The sequence below is a fragment of the Hyaena hyaena genome, unplaced genomic scaffold (assembly GCF_003009895.1).
Source record: "Hyaena hyaena isolate Hyena2069 unplaced genomic scaffold, ASM300989v1 scaffold_385, whole genome shotgun sequence".
In the NCBI taxonomy this organism is placed as follows: Eukaryota; Metazoa; Chordata; class Mammalia; order Carnivora; family Hyaenidae; genus Hyaena; species Hyaena hyaena.
Window position 1 is genome coordinate 345,503 of NW_024081022.1, and position 15,697 is coordinate 361,199.

The 15,697-nt window shown below is 66.2% G+C and overlaps 3 protein-coding genes across 4 annotated transcripts in view; 1 reads left to right on the forward strand and 2 right to left on the reverse strand.

Moving 5' to 3' along the window:
- Window positions 1–259: 259 nt before the first annotated feature.
- On the reverse strand, window positions 260–2,627 carry KRTCAP2 (keratinocyte associated protein 2). Its single transcript, XM_039251452.1, is given in 6 exon segments — window positions 260–421; window positions 662–728; window positions 1,976–2,039; window positions 2,127–2,281; window positions 2,529–2,579; window positions 2,582–2,627. Coding segments are annotated over 6 exon segments (489 nt in total). The 5' UTR covers window positions 2,613–2,627; the 3' UTR covers window positions 260–300.
- A 591-nt stretch (window positions 2,628–3,218) lies between these two features.
- Window positions 3,219–12,472, forward strand: TRIM46 (tripartite motif containing 46). 2 transcript variants are annotated; one of them, XM_039251450.1, is made up of 10 exons: window positions 3,219–3,338; window positions 4,722–4,983; window positions 5,176–5,519; window positions 6,152–6,295; window positions 6,404–6,499; window positions 7,140–7,393; window positions 8,093–8,214; window positions 9,145–9,447; window positions 10,207–10,504; window positions 11,381–12,472. In XM_039251450.1, exons 1-10 carry the CDS (start codon window positions 3,276–3,278, stop codon window positions 11,772–11,774), a joined length of 2,280 nt encoding a protein of 759 aa, XP_039107381.1. In that variant the 5' UTR covers window positions 3,219–3,275; the 3' UTR covers window positions 11,775–12,472. The 2 variants fall into 2 exon arrangements, with proteins under 2 accessions (XP_039107381.1, XP_039107382.1); XM_039251451.1 differs by lacking the exon at window positions 3,219–3,338 and adding an exon at window positions 3,921–3,956.
- A 796-nt stretch (window positions 12,473–13,268) lies between these two features.
- The window catches only part of MUC1 (mucin 1, cell surface associated), a 4,153-nt gene continuing 1,724 nt past the window's right edge, over window positions 13,269–15,697 (reverse strand). The window contains exons 3-8 of the mRNA XM_039251282.1: window positions 15,379–15,691; window positions 15,224–15,279; window positions 14,950–15,086; window positions 14,697–14,827; window positions 14,464–14,613; window positions 13,269–13,592 (exon numbers count right to left, since the gene is read on the reverse strand). Of these exons, the coding sequence (XP_039107213.1) occupies window positions 13,524–13,592; window positions 14,464–14,613; window positions 14,697–14,827; window positions 14,950–15,086; window positions 15,224–15,279; window positions 15,379–15,691 (856 nt within the window). The 3' untranslated portion in view covers window positions 13,269–13,523. The remainder of the gene's footprint in view (window positions 13,593–14,463; window positions 14,614–14,696; window positions 14,828–14,949; window positions 15,087–15,223; window positions 15,280–15,378; window positions 15,692–15,697) is intronic.

Sequence of the window (15,697 nt, forward strand, 5' to 3'; positions counted from 1 at the left end):
CAAGATCTATTCCCATCCGGATGGGCAAGGAAGGCTTCCTGCGCTACAGCCTGGACCCCTCCGGCGACAAGTCAGCGCAGCAGGTCAGTCATGCACTTTGCTCCCACGATGGGACCTTCACACAAGCACACGCCACTAGAGTGCCTGACGAAGCGCTTGGCCCTGATGGTGCCTGACAACTACGCGCTGAAAACGAGTGGCAGAGGGAGAAGCCCCGCCCGCCCACGGCCGGAGAGCATAGGCAAGAGGCAGGCGTCGCTCACAGGGCTACAAAGAATCGACTTTATTGGACATTCAGGGTCAGTTTCTCTTCTTGCCCTTCCCCGTGACCTTGGCCGGTGTGAGGACCGGAGCTGCCGCCTGGTACAGCGTGGAGGAGATCTTGTTGATGTAGTACAGGCCGACCATGGAGAAGATGAAGCTGCAGGCGAGAAGGGAGAAGCCACAGCGTCAGCGGGCATCCCGCCAGCCTGGTGCCTCCCTGGGCAGCTGGCAGCAGCAGGGAGAGAATCCTGGGTCAGGTCTGGGGAAGTGGGAAAGGGCGAGGAGGGAGGGAGGGGCGAGGAGGGAGGGAGGGGAGAGGGGGAAGTCTGAAATCATCGCAGGAGGAGCCGGTGCCAAAGGACAGGACGACACGCGCCCCTCATCCAGCTGCACTTACCAGGTGGTGACGCAGACCCGGTGGATGAGGCCAGACGCAAAGAGAGCCAACAGGAGGCAGAGAAGAACTGGGAAGGCAAGAGGGGACAAGGGGGTGCTGGCCGGGATGGGAAACACCAAGCCCTCATATGAGGCCTGGGGGAAACCTGGGGCCTCTGGATCCTGGGGAACCTGCACGGAGGGTGTGGCGCGACGCCCTCAGTGATGTCTGGCCATGAGGTAGGAGGCGCATGCTCCCTCCCGGCCCTGTCCCAGGCGCCGCTGAGCTTCCCATCCCGGCTCTCCTCCAGTACAAAGGAAAAGAAAAAGCGACAGCAGCGTCTGAAAGGCAGGGTGCTGCCGTTTGGGAAGGCGGGTGAGGCCTCTGCCACAGAAGCCAGTGCGCTCAGGAGCGTGCACTACACTGGCTGTGCGGCGGTGGAAGCTGGGGGCCTCGCTCCCCGGACACAGGGTCGGGGGCAGAGGGTCTGGACACCCAAGCCTACGGGGGCCGGAAAGAGTCTCCGGGCATCCAGAGGAGAACTGGAGAGAAAGCGAGAGGGTAGAAAGGTCAGGGTAGGAGGCGGCCGAGAGCCTCGCCCCACAACGGAAGTCGGAAGCACAGGAAGGCAGGACGCGTGGAACCAAAACCTCTGAAGGCTGGAGGCCGCGGGGGGGGGGGGGGGGCTGGGGAAGGCGGGGCAGCAGGGAGGGCACAGAAATGACGCCCCTGTTCTACCCGAGGAAGGCTCCACAAGAGAAGGCATTTGCTGTCACTTTCAAGCCCGGGACCCTCCTCAGATGACATGGCCTCGATGCCTGATTTGCTTTACAAACGTAATTCGGCATAGGCGGGAAATCAATTCTCCATTACGTGGGCGCTAACGAGTGCCGAGTGCGCAGGAAACGGTCTCCCGTTTATTCTACCTCGGGCAGGATCGCAGCGACTGACGCCTGGAGGACCCAACACTTCGCTCTCAGAGATTATCTCAGATACACAGAACCCACCGACGCAGGTTCAACTGCACGTCAGAACCCCCTCAACGAAATCGGTCCTGCCCCTTCTTCTCGTGGGGGCAAACAACGTCCCCAAGGACGCAGGCAAGTCAGGCCCAGTGTCCTCAGAACTCCCCTGGCAAGTGGCCGGAGGTAACTACGGTGCCGCTCTGGGCCCTTCCCTTCGCCCCTCCACCCGCCAGAGGAGGTGCTGGCGGCGAGGCCGGAGCGAGCGCAGCAACTGCACACCACACGGCCGGCCGGCGGGGCGCCTGGACGGCCAGCCCCGCGCTGGGCGAGGTTAGAGGGCAGGGTGCGCTCAGGCCCCGTTTTCACTTACTCTCAGGGAAGATCTTGGCCTGGAATCCTTTGCCAAAGACCAGATTCTCCAGGTTGTTGAAGGCCTGGGCCCAGGGAGTTAAGGGTGGGACGAGCGATGGGGCAGAGCCGCCCCCCCCCCCCCCCCCCCGGCCCCGGCCCCGGAAGGATACGGTGAGAGAGAAGACGAAGAGGCCGGAGCCCAGCAGGCCGCCCTGGATGGTGAGCCACTCGGTGGAGGCCAGCTGGCGGCTGTACATCTGCATCCCGGCGAACAGCAGCAGGGACAGGAGGGAGGACAGCGCCAGCGACGTGCCCGTGCCCACGGCTGGAGGGGCGGCGACCACGCGAGGCGCGGAGCTGAGCCGGGCGCGACCCCCGGCCGCGGGCACAGCCGCTTCCCCGCCGCCCCCTCCCCGACCCCCCTCCCCGCCGCCGCGGGCGCCCGAGCCCTCCCGCCCCCCGGGGCCCAGGACACGTCAGCTCTGCGGGCAGAGGAGCGCCCCAGCCGGGCCGCCCCAGCCCCACCACACTCATCCGTCGGGGGGGGGGGGGAATCCCGCCGGCGCGGTTACCCATCACGTCCCGCCCTCCGGTCCACTCGGCGCCGAGGGCCGAGGCGAGAGTGGAGCCGAACCGGAGTGGCCAGCCGTGCGCATGCGTCAGCCCGGCTCGCGGGCTCGCTTCCCCCCACGTCGTCCCCGCGCCCCCTCTAGGCGCCTGGCCACGGCGCCGCCTGCCGGCAGGGAGGAAGTACTGCGTGCGGCCGCGGCCGCGGCCACCGCCCTGGTCCCCGGCCCTTCCGCGCACCCCGAGCGTCTGCGGCCTCTCGGCGCAAGCTGCCGGGCCGGCCGGTGGCCCATGGGCTCTAGCCCACGTCTGTGTTCTTTGCCATTTATGTCATCTCCATTGTGCGTTCCTCACACCTCCCTCCCCATGATCACTGGCTGGACATCTCCCGTGGACTCGAGCCCAAACCAAAACCTAGTCCTCCCGGTCTGGAGCCCATCTTTCCCTGAAACTCTTCCTCCCGCTTTATATAAGTAAGACTACGGAGCCAGTGAGGAACGCCAACATGAGACATGGCTTCCCCCTCAAATGTCATTCCATGTCCCCCCCCCACCGTCTTCCGAGGACCACGTGGGGAGAACTATTTCCCACCTCCTACCTCGACGGGCGCTGTTCGAGGCTGTCCCTGGAGCATGCGCAGTGACATCTCACCCCCACCCCGCCCCACACCCCTCCGGGCTCCTGCGTTAAGCCCGGGGTTCGCAGCCGCAGCCGGGATCGGGCACCCGGGGGCGGGCGGGCATGCTAGGGCCATGGCTGAGGGTGAGGACATGCAGACCTTCACTTCCATCATGGATGCACTGGTCCGCATCAGTGTGAGTTAAGGTGGGGTCGAGGGGAAGGGGAGGGGAGCACAGGGGTCCGGGCAGGCCGGGACCTGAACAGGTGGAGAGGAGGCACGATGCTGGCCCGGAGGCAGGGGTCTGGGGACGGCGGGAAGGACGGGGAGGGTCGGGGAGCAGCTTGGCGAGGGTAATCCCGGGGGCAGCCCGGAGGCGAGTGCCGTGGAGGCGTCCATCTGCTGGGGAATGAGGAACCAGGAGCTGCCCGGATGCGGCGGGTGGGCTGGGGAGCCGCCGGCGGTGCCCCCGGGCTGGGGCCGCGGGGCCGCGGGGCTACGTGTGCTCTGAGGAGGGGGGCGTGTGTGAGCTTGGGTGGTTTCCAAGAAAACTGAGGCTAGGTGAGGGGCGATGAAGGAGCCGCCCCACAGTGCGGTTCCAAATTTGGACCCTTCGGCGAGACCCCACCCCACCGCGCCCCCACTCGGGGCTGCCTCCGAGCCCGCGGTTGTCATGGCAACCCATGCCCGGCTCTCCCAGGGGCGGTGCCAACCCTGCTCCCCCCCACCACTTCCTTCCCCCTCCCTGCCTGTCCCTCCCTCCTTTGTGTCAGCTGCGCCCCTGACCGGGATGGCTGCGAAGAGAGGGACCAAGGTGAGGTGTGGGGGTGGGGCGAAGCTTAAGGACCCCCCTCCACCAAAAAAGGGAGGGGTACTTCCGGTGGGGAGGGGGCGAGTAGGCGGGCGCTCGTCTCCCCCTCGCTTGGGGAGGGGGTTGCGGCCAGTCAGGGGGAGGGGAGGGAGGGCCTGGCAGTCGGGGGGCGAAAGGGACTGGGTTCGTATCCGGGACCCGAGGAGCCGGCGGGGGAAGTGAAGGATGGGGAATGGAGGCTGGGGCGGCCGCAGGCTGAGCCGCGGCGAGACGATGGACGCGGTGAGCGGGAGGAGGGAGAGCTGCAGAGCGAGCGGCGCCGGCTGTAGGGAGGAGTCACGCTGGGAGGGAGGGGGGTGCCAGAAAAGGGGGCGGGGGTCTGCACCGAGCTGCAGAATGGGCGGTGTCCTTGAGAGAACCTGGCGGCCCAGAGGTGGGGGGATGGGGGCAATGGCCTGGGGAGAGGGGCTGCGGCCCGGCCCCCGCAGGGGGAGCGGGAGGGGCGGGGCTTGAGGCTGGGGGAGGCAGGTGCTCCGGCCGGGGCTCCCCGCTCCGTGGGCTTCAGCTCTGTGCCGGAGGAGAAGAGGCAGGCAGCAGGGCTGGGACGGTCTGTGCACCAGGCCCAGGTGGTGCCGGGGAAGAGCCCCAGGCAGCTTGTCTCCTTGTCCTCCCCCCCAGACCCCTCGGGTTTGGAAGGGCCCCGAGAGGCCTGCTGAGATGCGCCCCGAGGCCGGCGTTCTCTGACCCAGCCTCCCGCTGCCTCCACAGACAAGCATGAAGAACATGGAGAAAGAACTGCTGTGTCCGGTGTGTCAGGAGATGTACAAGCAGCCACTGGTGCTGCCCTGTACCCACAACGTGTGCCAGGCCTGTGCCCGGGAAGTGCTGGGCCAGCAGGGATACATAGGCCATGGCGCGGACCCCAGCTCCGAGCCCACCTCTCCCGCCTCCACCCCTTCGACCCGGAGTCCCCGCCTGGCACGCAGAACTCTCCCGAAGCCAGACCGCTTGGATCGGCTGCTTAAGTCAGGTGGGGCTGGGCCCCGAGGGGCGGGCTGGAGCCGCCGGGTCGGCGGGGAAGCCTCCATCCCTGGTCGGGGGCATCTGTCTGCCTTGCAGGGGCTCTGATGTCAGCTGAGCTCTGGCACAGTAAGAAGTCATGTTTTCTATTGAACAGCCTTTCTGGTCCCTCACCCCCCTACCTCCCTGGCACTTTCCACAGGCTTTGGGACGTACCCCGGGCGGAAGCGAGGCGCTCTGCACCCCCAGGTGATCACGTTCCCGTGCCCAGCCTGCCAGGGCGACGTGGACCTGGGCGAACGGGGCCTGGCAGGGCTGTTCCGGAACCTGACCCTGGAGCGCGTGGTGGAGCGGTACCGCCAGAGCGTGAGTGTGGGCGGCGCCATCCTGTGCCAGCTGTGCAAGCCCCCGCCGCTGGAGGCCACCAAGGGCTGCACCGAGTGCAGGGCCACCTTCTGCAACGAGTGCTTCAAGCTCTTCCACCCCTGGGGCACCCAGAAGGCCCAGCACGAGCCCACACTGCCCACCCTCTCCTTCCGGCCCAAGGTGAGCCAGCCCTCGAAGAGCCTGCCAAGGGAGGGCCGCGGTAGTGCCGCGTGGGGGCAGACCTGGCTCTGTGGGCCCCGGAAAAGAGGTGGGTGGAGGGTTGCCACCGCCTGGCTCCTCTCTCTGTAACAGCAGCAAGAGAGCGGAGCTTCCATCCCATCTGCTGAATGAGAATGATAATCTGTGCCCCGAAACGCCCATACCCTGAGGGTCAGGGAAGGGACCGCAGGGACAGTGTTTGTGAAAGTTACCTGCGTGCCGAAGGGATCTGCCTGCATTCATGCATTCGCTGAGCAAATATTTACCAAGGCTGGTGCCTGGTGCTCTTCTAGGCGCTGGGACCAGGGCAGTGAACAAGACGGGCAAGGTTAATGATTAGCCGCAAGGCAAAGATTAATTATTATTATTGCTATTAGCACACATCTACAAGTAGATGGGAGGGCGGAGCTAAGTGGATACCTGGCCCAGGCGAGGCTCCCTTTGGTGCCAGTGTGCACCAGCAGGTGGCACTGTGGAGCACCCCAACTGGGCTCCCCCGCCGGAGGGTGCAGAGGCGGCCAGGTGCTCGAGTGGTCGGTCAGCCCCTTAAGCCCACCGTTGGCTGACTCCGTCATTGCTCTTTCTGTCCCTAGGGCCTGATGTGCCCAGACCACAAGGAAGAGGTGACCCATTACTGCAAGACGTGCCAGCGGCTGGTGTGCCAGCTCTGCCGGGTGAGGCGCACCCATGGTGGGCACAAGATCACACCAGTGCTCAGCGCCTACCAGGCCCTCAAGGTGAGGACCCTGCCTCGCTCAGCCCACTGTCACAGCCTCTCGCACCCCCTCTACATGCTGGCCTCTGCCAAGCTAGGCATGATGCCCACCTTTTTTCTTCCCCCTCAGGACAAGCTGACAAAGAGCCTGACATACATCCTGGGAAACCAGGACACAGTACAGACCCAGATCTGTGAGCTGGAGGAGACCGTGCGGCACACGGAGGTGAGGGAGGGCGTGGAGGTGGGCCCTGCCTGGGAGGGGAAGCCGGAAGCGCGTGGGCGTGGCCGGTCACCGCTTGCTAGCTCAGGAAGCCCCTGGGGGGGGTGGATCCCGGGAGGTGTCCAGGTTCTGGTTAAGCCAGGTTGGCAGGGATCTGGGTGCCCCAGACCAGGCTGTACCTGGGGCTACAGTGGGGACAGGATGGCAGTCACCGAGGACAGGGAGAGCTTGAAAAGTCCCGGAGACATAGCACAGGCGCCCCAAGGCTCAGCTGCCCACAGAGGATGGGCACGCCCCTGACACTCCCTGCCGGATTACTTGGATCAGCCAGCGCAGGGACAGACGATAAGGAGGGCACAGAGGCCGGTGGCCATTAGTGCACTTGTGGTCTCTCTTATTTGGGGGGGACTCCTTAAGGCCCAAGATTAAGGTGTGGGCATCCAGAAAGGGCAGCACAAAGTTTCGGGAGTTAAACCATCTGGGTGTCTGGGCGCCTTTGGAGAGCGAGCCTGGTCCTGCTGGAGCCGGTGGGTGGGACGTCACCAGTCTGCTGTGGTCCCGGCCCCCGGGCGATGCGGCGCCCCAGAAGGCTGGCACAGTGCCACCTTCGAGAGGAAGATAGTGAGTGTTGCTCTCTGGGCAGGTGAGCGGCCAGCAGGCCAAGGAGGAGGTGGCCCAGCTGGTGCGGGGGCTGGGCGCTGTGCTGGAGGAGAAGCGGGCGTCGCTGCTGCAGGCCATCGAGGAGTGCCAGCAGGAGCGCCTGGCCCGTCTCGGCACCCAGATCCGGGAGCACCGGGGCCTGCTGGACGGCTCAGGTCTGCTGGGCTATGCCCAGGAGGTGCTTAAGGAAACAGACCAGCCCTGCTTTGTGCAAGCGGCCAAGCAGCTGCACAACAGGTACCCGGGGCGCAGCGGTGCAGCCAGTGTTGGGGACGGTGCGAGGGGCCACCCCACCGACATCTGCAGGGGTGCAGCCGGCTTGGGGATGGTGTGTGGGCTGCTGTCCCACGGACAGACACGGGTGCAGCCAGTGTCAGGAAGGGTCTGCGAGGGGCCACCCCACAGACAGCTGCAGGGGTGTAGCCGGTGTCAGGGATGGTGTGTGAGGGGCCTCTCCACGACAGACACAGGGGTGCAGCTGGCGTGGGGGATGACATGCGAGGGGCTGCCCCACCGACAGATGCAGGGGTGCAGCCGGTGTGGGGATGGTGTGTGAGGGGCCTCCCCATGACAGATGCAGAGGTGCAGCCGGTGTTGGGGAGGGGCTGCCCCACAGACAGCCACAAGAGTGCAGCTGGTGTCGGGGACAGTGTGCAAGGGGCCTCCCCACCGACAAATGCAGGGGTGCAGCCAATGTGGGGATGGTGTGTGAGGGGCCGCCCCACCGACAGATGCAGGGGTGCAGCCAGTGTGCAGATGGTGCTTGAGGGGCCGCCCCACGGACAGATGGGTCCCCAGGCTTTACACCGGACCAGGCTGACCTGGCACCAGGCTTGCCTGCAGGGCGGCCGAGGCTCTAGGCACAGGTAGGGCCGAGCCGAGGGGCGGAGCGGCTGCCCGGATGGCCTCGGCTGACCCTTGCCCGCCCCATCGCAGGATCGCCCGAGCTACCGAGGCCCTGCAGACCTTCCGGCCGGCCGCCAGCTCCTCCTTCCGCCACTGTCAGCTGGACGTGGGGCGTGAGATGAAGCTGCTGACGGAGCTTAACTTTCTGCGAGGTGAGGAGGTGGCCAGGCCCCGTGCCCCATTAGCGCCCTCCCCCCCACCCCCCCCAGCAGCGGGCCCGGGGGGGCAGCGCACACCGGGTCGTCCCGGCCTCCCGCCCAGCCCGGCCTAGCCGCCCCTCCCCGCCGCCCCCCAGCCCGGCCACACCGCGCTCAGCGCTGCTTCTCCCTCTCTTTGTTTGTAGGCTGTGGCCACCGCGGACTCTGCTCCGGAGCACCCCAGGCAAGTCAGCGGCCCTGCCCCGGGGCCCCTGCCCTGCCGCCCCCACACAGCTCGGCCCCCGCCCCTCGCTTCCTCCTCTGCCCTGCCTCAGTGCCCCCAGCGCCCTCTGTCTCTCTCTGCCTGCCTCAGGCTCCCGCCCAGCCCCTTCCCTCTGGCCTCCCGGCCTCCAGTCCTCGCCCCCTATACTAGCCTCCTCTTCCCCTCCAGCCTCCACCCTGCCGCTGTCACACTCTCGCTCACCCTCCCCGTCCCCTGCTCTCCACTGTGCGGACTCTCTCGCATCTGTCCCCCTCCCGCCCTGCCCCTCCTCCTGACCTGCGCCCTGTGTAGCCTGGGTTCCAGTGGCCTTTGCCTGCCTTTCCCTGGACTCCCCTTTATTTGTAGACTAAAAAAGTTCATAGAAAGAAGGGTCCCCATCTGGTCTAATACCTTTTCTGACAGAGGAGGAAACTGAGGCCCAGAAAAGGGAAGCAACTGACCTAAGGCCAGAGCGAGAGAAGGGCAGGCGGGATGGGCATGACACCCCCTGCCCAGTGCATGCCCGCCCCTGCCCGGCCCCCGGCCCCCACACAGCCTTCTCCTCAGATCCCCCTCACCCACACTCACCCCCCCGGCCCCCCGCTGCTTTCCCTTCCCTTGCCCACCCTCCACGCCACGCCCGTGACCAGGCCCCCACTGACCCCCGCTATCTCTTCCCACAGTGCCCGAGGCTCCCGTCATCGACACCCAGCGCACCTTCGCCTACGACCAGATATTCCTGTGCTGGCGACTGCCCCCCCACTCGCCGCCCGCCTGGCACTACACCATCGAATTCCGGCGCACCGATGTGCCCGCCCAGCCGGGCCCCACCCGCTGGCAGCGGCGGGAGGAGGTGAGGGGTACCAGCGCCCTGCTTGAGAACCCTGACACGGGCTCCGTGTACGTGTTGCGCGTGCGGGGCTGCAACAAGGCCGGCTACGGCGAGTACAGCGAGGACGTGCACCTGCACACGCCCCCCGCGCCCGGTGAGCGACCCCGGGCAGCCTCCAAAGCGCGGGGGGTGCCGGGTGGGGGCCGTGTGGCCTCTGAAGCGCGGGGGATGCTGGGTGGGGGCCGTGTGGCCTCCGAAGCGCGCGGGGTACGCAGGGGCCGCTGATGTCACAGTGGGCCGTGCTCACCAGCTCTGGGGCTGGACCACCTGGATTCAGATCCCGGCTCTGCCTCTTGCCAGCTGTGGCTTTGAGAAGTCTTGTCCTCTCTGAACTTCAAGTCCTTCCTCCGTAGGCACAATAGCAGTATTATTGCCACGAGAAGGCAGTGAGGTCAGTTCCCAGTAGTAAGTGTGGGGACAGTGACTCCAGAAAACAGTCTGGCTCCTGGGGCATAGGTGGAATCCAGGAGCATCACCACCCACGCGGGGTGTCCGGGCCGAGTGTGAGCACCATAGTGTGGGCTGGAAGGTGTGGGTCTGGGAGGGGGGCGGAGTGGTAGTGGGGGCTCTGGGGTGAACGGCCATAGAAGACGGCCAGGAGGAGGCGCTGCAGGCCAACTGGGTGTGGAAGGCAGGTTTCTGGGCTCACTGGTCACCCCTAAAACTCTTTTGGGGCCCCATGCCCATTTGGGATGCCCCTTTCTTTTCTCTTCATGCCACCCATGGTGGTTCTCCAGGCCCTGGTCCCTGGAGCCCCTGCCCGGGCCTTGGCAGCTTGTTCCACGTCCTGGAACCCCCCTCCCCCCCGTGTCCTGTCCCTGAAGTCCCTCCTCTGTCACCTCCCTCGCTGCAGTCCTGCACTTCTTCCTGGATGGCCGATGGGGCACAAGCCGGGAGCGCCTGGCCATCAGCAAGGACCAGCGGGCGGTGCGCAGTGTTCCAGGGCTGCCCCTGCTGCTGGCCGCTGAGCGGCTGCTCACGGGCTGCCACCTGAGCGTGGATGTGGTCCTGGGAGACGTGGCCGTGACCCAGGGCCGCAGCTACTGGGCCTGTGCGGTGGACCCAGCCTCCTACTTGGTCAAGGTGGGCGTCGGGCTGGAGAGCAAGCTTCAGGAGAGCTTCCAGGGTGCCCCGGACGTGATCAGCCCCAGGTCAGGCCTCTGGGAGGGAGGGGGTGCGGGGCCCGGGGGCGGGGGAGCCGGGCACAGGATGGGGGTGGCAGGCGGAGTTAGGGGCAGGGATGCCAGGCGGGGGGGGGGGCAGGGGGAGGCCGCAGGGTGTGGAGGCTTGGGTTTTGGAGGGGTGTGTGGCTGTGGAAAGGGGTGTGAGGAGAGGGGCCGTGCACCTGCTTCCAGCTGTCCCCCAGGCCTCCTCGCCACCTGTCCGACCTCCGCACCTCCCAACCCCCCCTTTCCACCTGCTGCGTCCACGAAACCCACCCTCCCCAGCACCTCCTTCACCGCATCTGTTCTCAGCATCCGAAGCGCTGCCTTTAACATTCCGCCTGCACCCCCTCTCCTGCCAACGCCATTACCATCCCCCACGCGTCTGCCTCCCCAGCCCTTTCTCCCCGCACTCTGTCCCTAAACACCCCATTTCTCCGCAGTGCACCCCAGCCCGCACCCTCCACCCCAGCTCTCTTCCCACACCTGCCTCCCTGACGGCCTTCCTCTCCCCAGCTCCTCAGTCACGGAGCCCTCTCAACGCTCTCGAACCTTCCCTGAGCCCCCTGCCAGCACGTCGCCCCCTTGCCCTCCTCAGCACCTTCCTGGCTCCTGGGGCTCAGTCCTCACCTCCTTCTCCCCTGCCTCTGACACCAGCATCCCTTCCTTCAACACTGCTTTCCTGGTGGCCTCGGCCCCCAGCCCCACCTTCTGACCCCTGCGTTTGCGACACGGCCCCGATCGGTCCTCTCGGCCACTCACTCCCCAACATCCCATCCAGTCTGCCATCTCAGCCCTTGGCCCTCACCCCCCCCCCATGCCCCGCTTTCTCCCTCCGCTGCCAACACCCACCGGCTCCCGCAGGTACGACCCTGACAGCGGACACGACAGCGGAGCCGAGGACGCCACCGTGGAGGCTTCGCCGCCCTTCGCGTTCCTGACCATCGGCATGGGCAAGATCCTGCTGGGGGCGGGCGCCGGCTCCACGGCGGGGCTGACGGGGCGGGACGGCCCCGCGGGCAGCTGCACCGTGCCCCTGCCGCCCCGCCTGGGCATCTGCCTGGACTACGAGCGGGGCCGCGTGTCCTTCCTGGACGCCGTGTCCTTCCGCGGGCTCCTGGAGTGCCCCCTGGACTGCTCGGGGCCCGTGTGCCCCGCCTTCTGCTTCATCGGGGGCGGGGCCGTGCAGCTGCAGGAGCCCGTGGGCGCCAAGCCCGAGAGGAAGGTCACCATCGGGGGCTTTGCCAAGCTGGACTGACCCGTGCCGCCTGCCCGACCCGGGTCCCCGGGCCTGCTGGAGCCGGGGCATCTCTGACAGCTGTCCCCCTCCCCGCACTCCTCCTGCCCCTGACCCCACATCTGCGTAGTCCTGGGGCCTTCTCTCCACCAGGGCACTGCCCTCTGCTCACCTTCCTAGATGTCCCCCGTTCTCCCAGCCCCCGCCAAGCCTCTGCCCCGCCCCCTGCCCTTGGCATCTCCCCCAAGTCATGGAAGGGGCCCCCTCCCCGTCCCTCTCCCTGGGCTGCCCGGGAGGGGCGGCACCTGGAGCTCTGGGCATGACCCCCGGTCTGCCGTCTGTGCCCTGCCCTGCCGAGCCCCCCGCCCCATCAGTTCTGAACTACAGCCTTGGCGCGGGCAGGCTGTTTTGGCCAGACGCTGCCCCGGCGCCGCCTGGTGAGGGGAGGAGACCCCGTCATCCCATTTACTTGTTGGGGTCCCCACGCCCCTCTGCCGCATGCCCGTATTTCCCCGTCTCTCCCTTGCATGCATCGCCCTGTCCCGCACCCACGCCAATGTGCCAAGTCTCTCTTGGGGCCCCAGCTGGGGTTGGGTGTCCCCAGCAGGGTGGGCCAGGCAAGGCTCGGGGGCCCGCTGCCGCCTCCCTGCAGTGGGCACTGCCAGGCCTGTGCCGAGCAACAGCTGTTATTTTCATGGTTTATAAACAATAAACTGTGATGCCGGGCACATCTCTGCCTTCCATTCCTTTCGTTTCTGTGCTGGGTGGAGCAGGTGGGAAGGGTCCAGGGTGCTCCGCTGGGGCTCAGAGCAGGGGTGCCTGAGGGGAGGAGGTCCCTGGCCCGGTGCTCCCAGCCCCCCTGCCACACCAGCTCCCGCTCAGGCCCGGGCTGAGGGTGGTCTTCAGGGAGCCACCTTTGGGGGCCCAGGCCCCAGGGTACGTGGTGAGACAGCAGGCACCATGCCTGGGCCTGAAGGGGTCAGGGAACCAGAACTACTTCCCCATTCCCCGGGCGCAGGAGCCGACCCCACTGGCCAGGGAGGGGGCCGGGCCTGGCGCCAGCGCCTCGGGATCTGATGCAGCTTATCGTGTGGCCCTGTTGACTCTGCTCGCACTATCGCTGCCCAGGGGCTTACTTCACACCCGGGCAGCTAAGAATAGCGCCGCCAGGGGCACCGGGCCAAGGGGAGGCGAGGGCGTGGCCACCCCCAGCCCCTAGCCCAGGAGAGGGGAGCGGAGGGCTGCGGTGCGGGCTGGGTCACACTGGCCTGGGAGCCACCGCCTCAGTTTCGTTTCCTCCTTCCTCTTGTGCCTCCAGGGATGGGAAGAGGTGACCCATGCCTGTGTTATCTCCTCTGTCATCTCCTCGCCACGGCTTCTGCCTTCCAGACCCCACCGCTTGCCTTCCCCCCGGCCCATCTCCTGCAAAGACCCCTTCCAGGCCCCCTCCTCATTCTGCACCTCCATCTACGGGTCACGGATGGTCCCGAGAGGCCACAGATGAAAGACCCAAAGTTGGCAGACAGCACAGAGGAGGTCCACGTTTTATTCAGCCAACTTCCCCCGCAGGGCTTTCTGGGCCCGTCTTCCTGGGAGCCACGGTCCAGGGCTGGTCCTCAGGGCACTCCGACTGGCTTCGGCAGGGCTGAGATGGGTGGGGGGACTTGGTGGGGCCCGTGAGCCCCCAGCTGAACTCAGGCTCGTGAGCCCAGAACAGAGGCGACAGGAGAGGACTCTGGCAGTGAGGCGCCGGGGAGAGGGAGCGCGCCCCTACAAGTCGGCAGAGGTGGCTGCGGGGTTCGTGTAGGCCAGGCTGCCCCCGCCGTTGCCTGGAGACACCTAGGTGGGGGAGGGGACGAGGCTGAGAAAGGGCCTCCCTGGGGCTCCTGGGTCACACTCCAGGCCGAGGAAATAGGTCCAGAGACTAACTCTCAAAGGGTTAATTGGAAGAGCACCTGCCAGGAACCAGGGCAGCCCAGCCCGGGGACTGTAAACAGGGGCCTGCTCCTCCTCCCTCTCCCTCCCCTTCACCCCCTCCCTTGGCTCCCAGCAGCCCCTCTGCCCTCCCCGACTGCCCCCTTCTCCTTCCATCCCTGTTCCTCCCGCCCCAGCAGGTGTCTGTGTGTCTCTGTCCAACTGGGAGAAGGAAGTCCCTTGGGGAAGGAAACCGGGGTCAAGAAAGGAAACTCCCCTCCCCCACCTGGAGTGGCCTTCCAGCCCCGGTGGCCGGAGTAATTATTGACTAGGTCCTGGAGAGGAAGCCAGGAGAGGAGGAGGAGGGGTCCTTGCTTCCCAAGACGCCAAGAAGCCCAGGGCGCTCCTGATGAGACTTCTCACCCCCCCCTTCCTGCCAGCCTTTCCCAATCTGCCCTCTACTCTTAGGAGCCACGTGGGGCACGGGGGGCTCCTTCCTTTGTGAGTCCCCGCAGCAAGGGCCCCCCTGGACATGGCGCCTCACCCGTTTCATGTCTGGGATCCCCATTCAGCAGAGCAGCGAATGCTGCCTCGGAAAGGCTGGTAGTGGGGACACTCTCTGGGAGTCCCCTTCCTCCCAAGGCGGCCTCTGCCCTCTGACCCCGTGCTCTCCAGGCCCTGTGCCGCTTCCTTCCCTTCCTTTGCACCACCGTTTCCTTCGCCTAAGTTCTCTGGGCTTTGCGAGCAGCCTTCCAGCACCCCCTCGCCAGCCCAGCACCGTGAGGCCCGGCCTCACCTCCTCGTAGGGGCTGCGCCTGGTGCTGCCGGGGGGCACGTAGCGCCCGTGGGTGTGGTAGGTGGGGTACTCGCTCATAGGGTGGTAGGCATCGCGGGTTGCAAAGAGGTCCAGCTGCCCACAGTTCTTTCGGCGGCACTGACACACGGTCTGGAGAAACAGGATTTGGGGGGGGGGCGTGGGGTTCCTTCCAGCCGGGCAGCTCCGGCCAGGGCGGGAGGCCACGCACTTACCAGGACGAGGAAGTAGACGACGGCCAGCGCCAGCAGGACGCAGACCAGCACCAGCAAGGCGATGCCCCAGCCAGGAACCCCCGGCCCAGACTGAACAAAGGGAGGAATCGAGGCGTCTGACGAGTCTCGTGCTGAAAGGAAGAGCAGCGATCAGAATATTCTCCCGACAGAAGCGACCCTCCCCCACCAGTTCCCTGGGGAAGAGCTGGAGCCCTGGGGTGGGACGGAGGGGCCCTGGGGGCGGCGGCCTCACCCCTGACACTCGAGATGGACAGGCCGTATTTCTCTGCTGCTTCTGCCTTGTGCTCTTCAAGCTGTGCCTTCACGTCGAGGGCGCTGGTGGTGCCCTGTCGGAAGGCCAGGATGGCTTCCACCACCACGGAGCCTGGCCTGGTCACAGGGAAAGGGCAACTCAGCCGGGAGTGGCGGCTTCTGGACCGGCAATCCCCCAGCTGCGAGTGCGCCAGCCCTCACCACAGTCACGGCAACTTCCGCCCTCCTCGCAGGGCCCACACCCAGAACTGTACCTGAACTTGATGTTAGAGAGACCCAGAAAATCCTCCTGTTTATAACTCTGCAAAAACTGGGGTGAGAAGGGAAGGGCTAAGGCCTGATGCCAACCATTCAGCCCGCTGGGGGGCTGCCGCTGGGGGGGCAGAGCAGAGAAAGGGTAGCCACTCACCCACTCGGAAATGTTTCTCTGCAGTTGCTGGTAGTAGCTGGTGTTGGGATCTTCCAGACAAGAGTTAAACTGGAGGTTCGAAATGGAAAAGGACAGGAAGAAAAAGGAGATCCTAATGGACACCTGGGGAGAAGTCTTATGATCGGAGGAGGTGGCAGTCTCCACGCTGTGGTTAGTGGTGCTGGTGGCGGTCCTGGCGCTGTGGCTGGCGGGGCTGCTGGTGGGGGACGAGGTGCCTGTGGTGCTTGGGGACAAGGTGCCATTTGTGGTTGGGGACGAGGTGCCATTGTTGGTTGGGGACGAGGTGCCATTGGTGGTC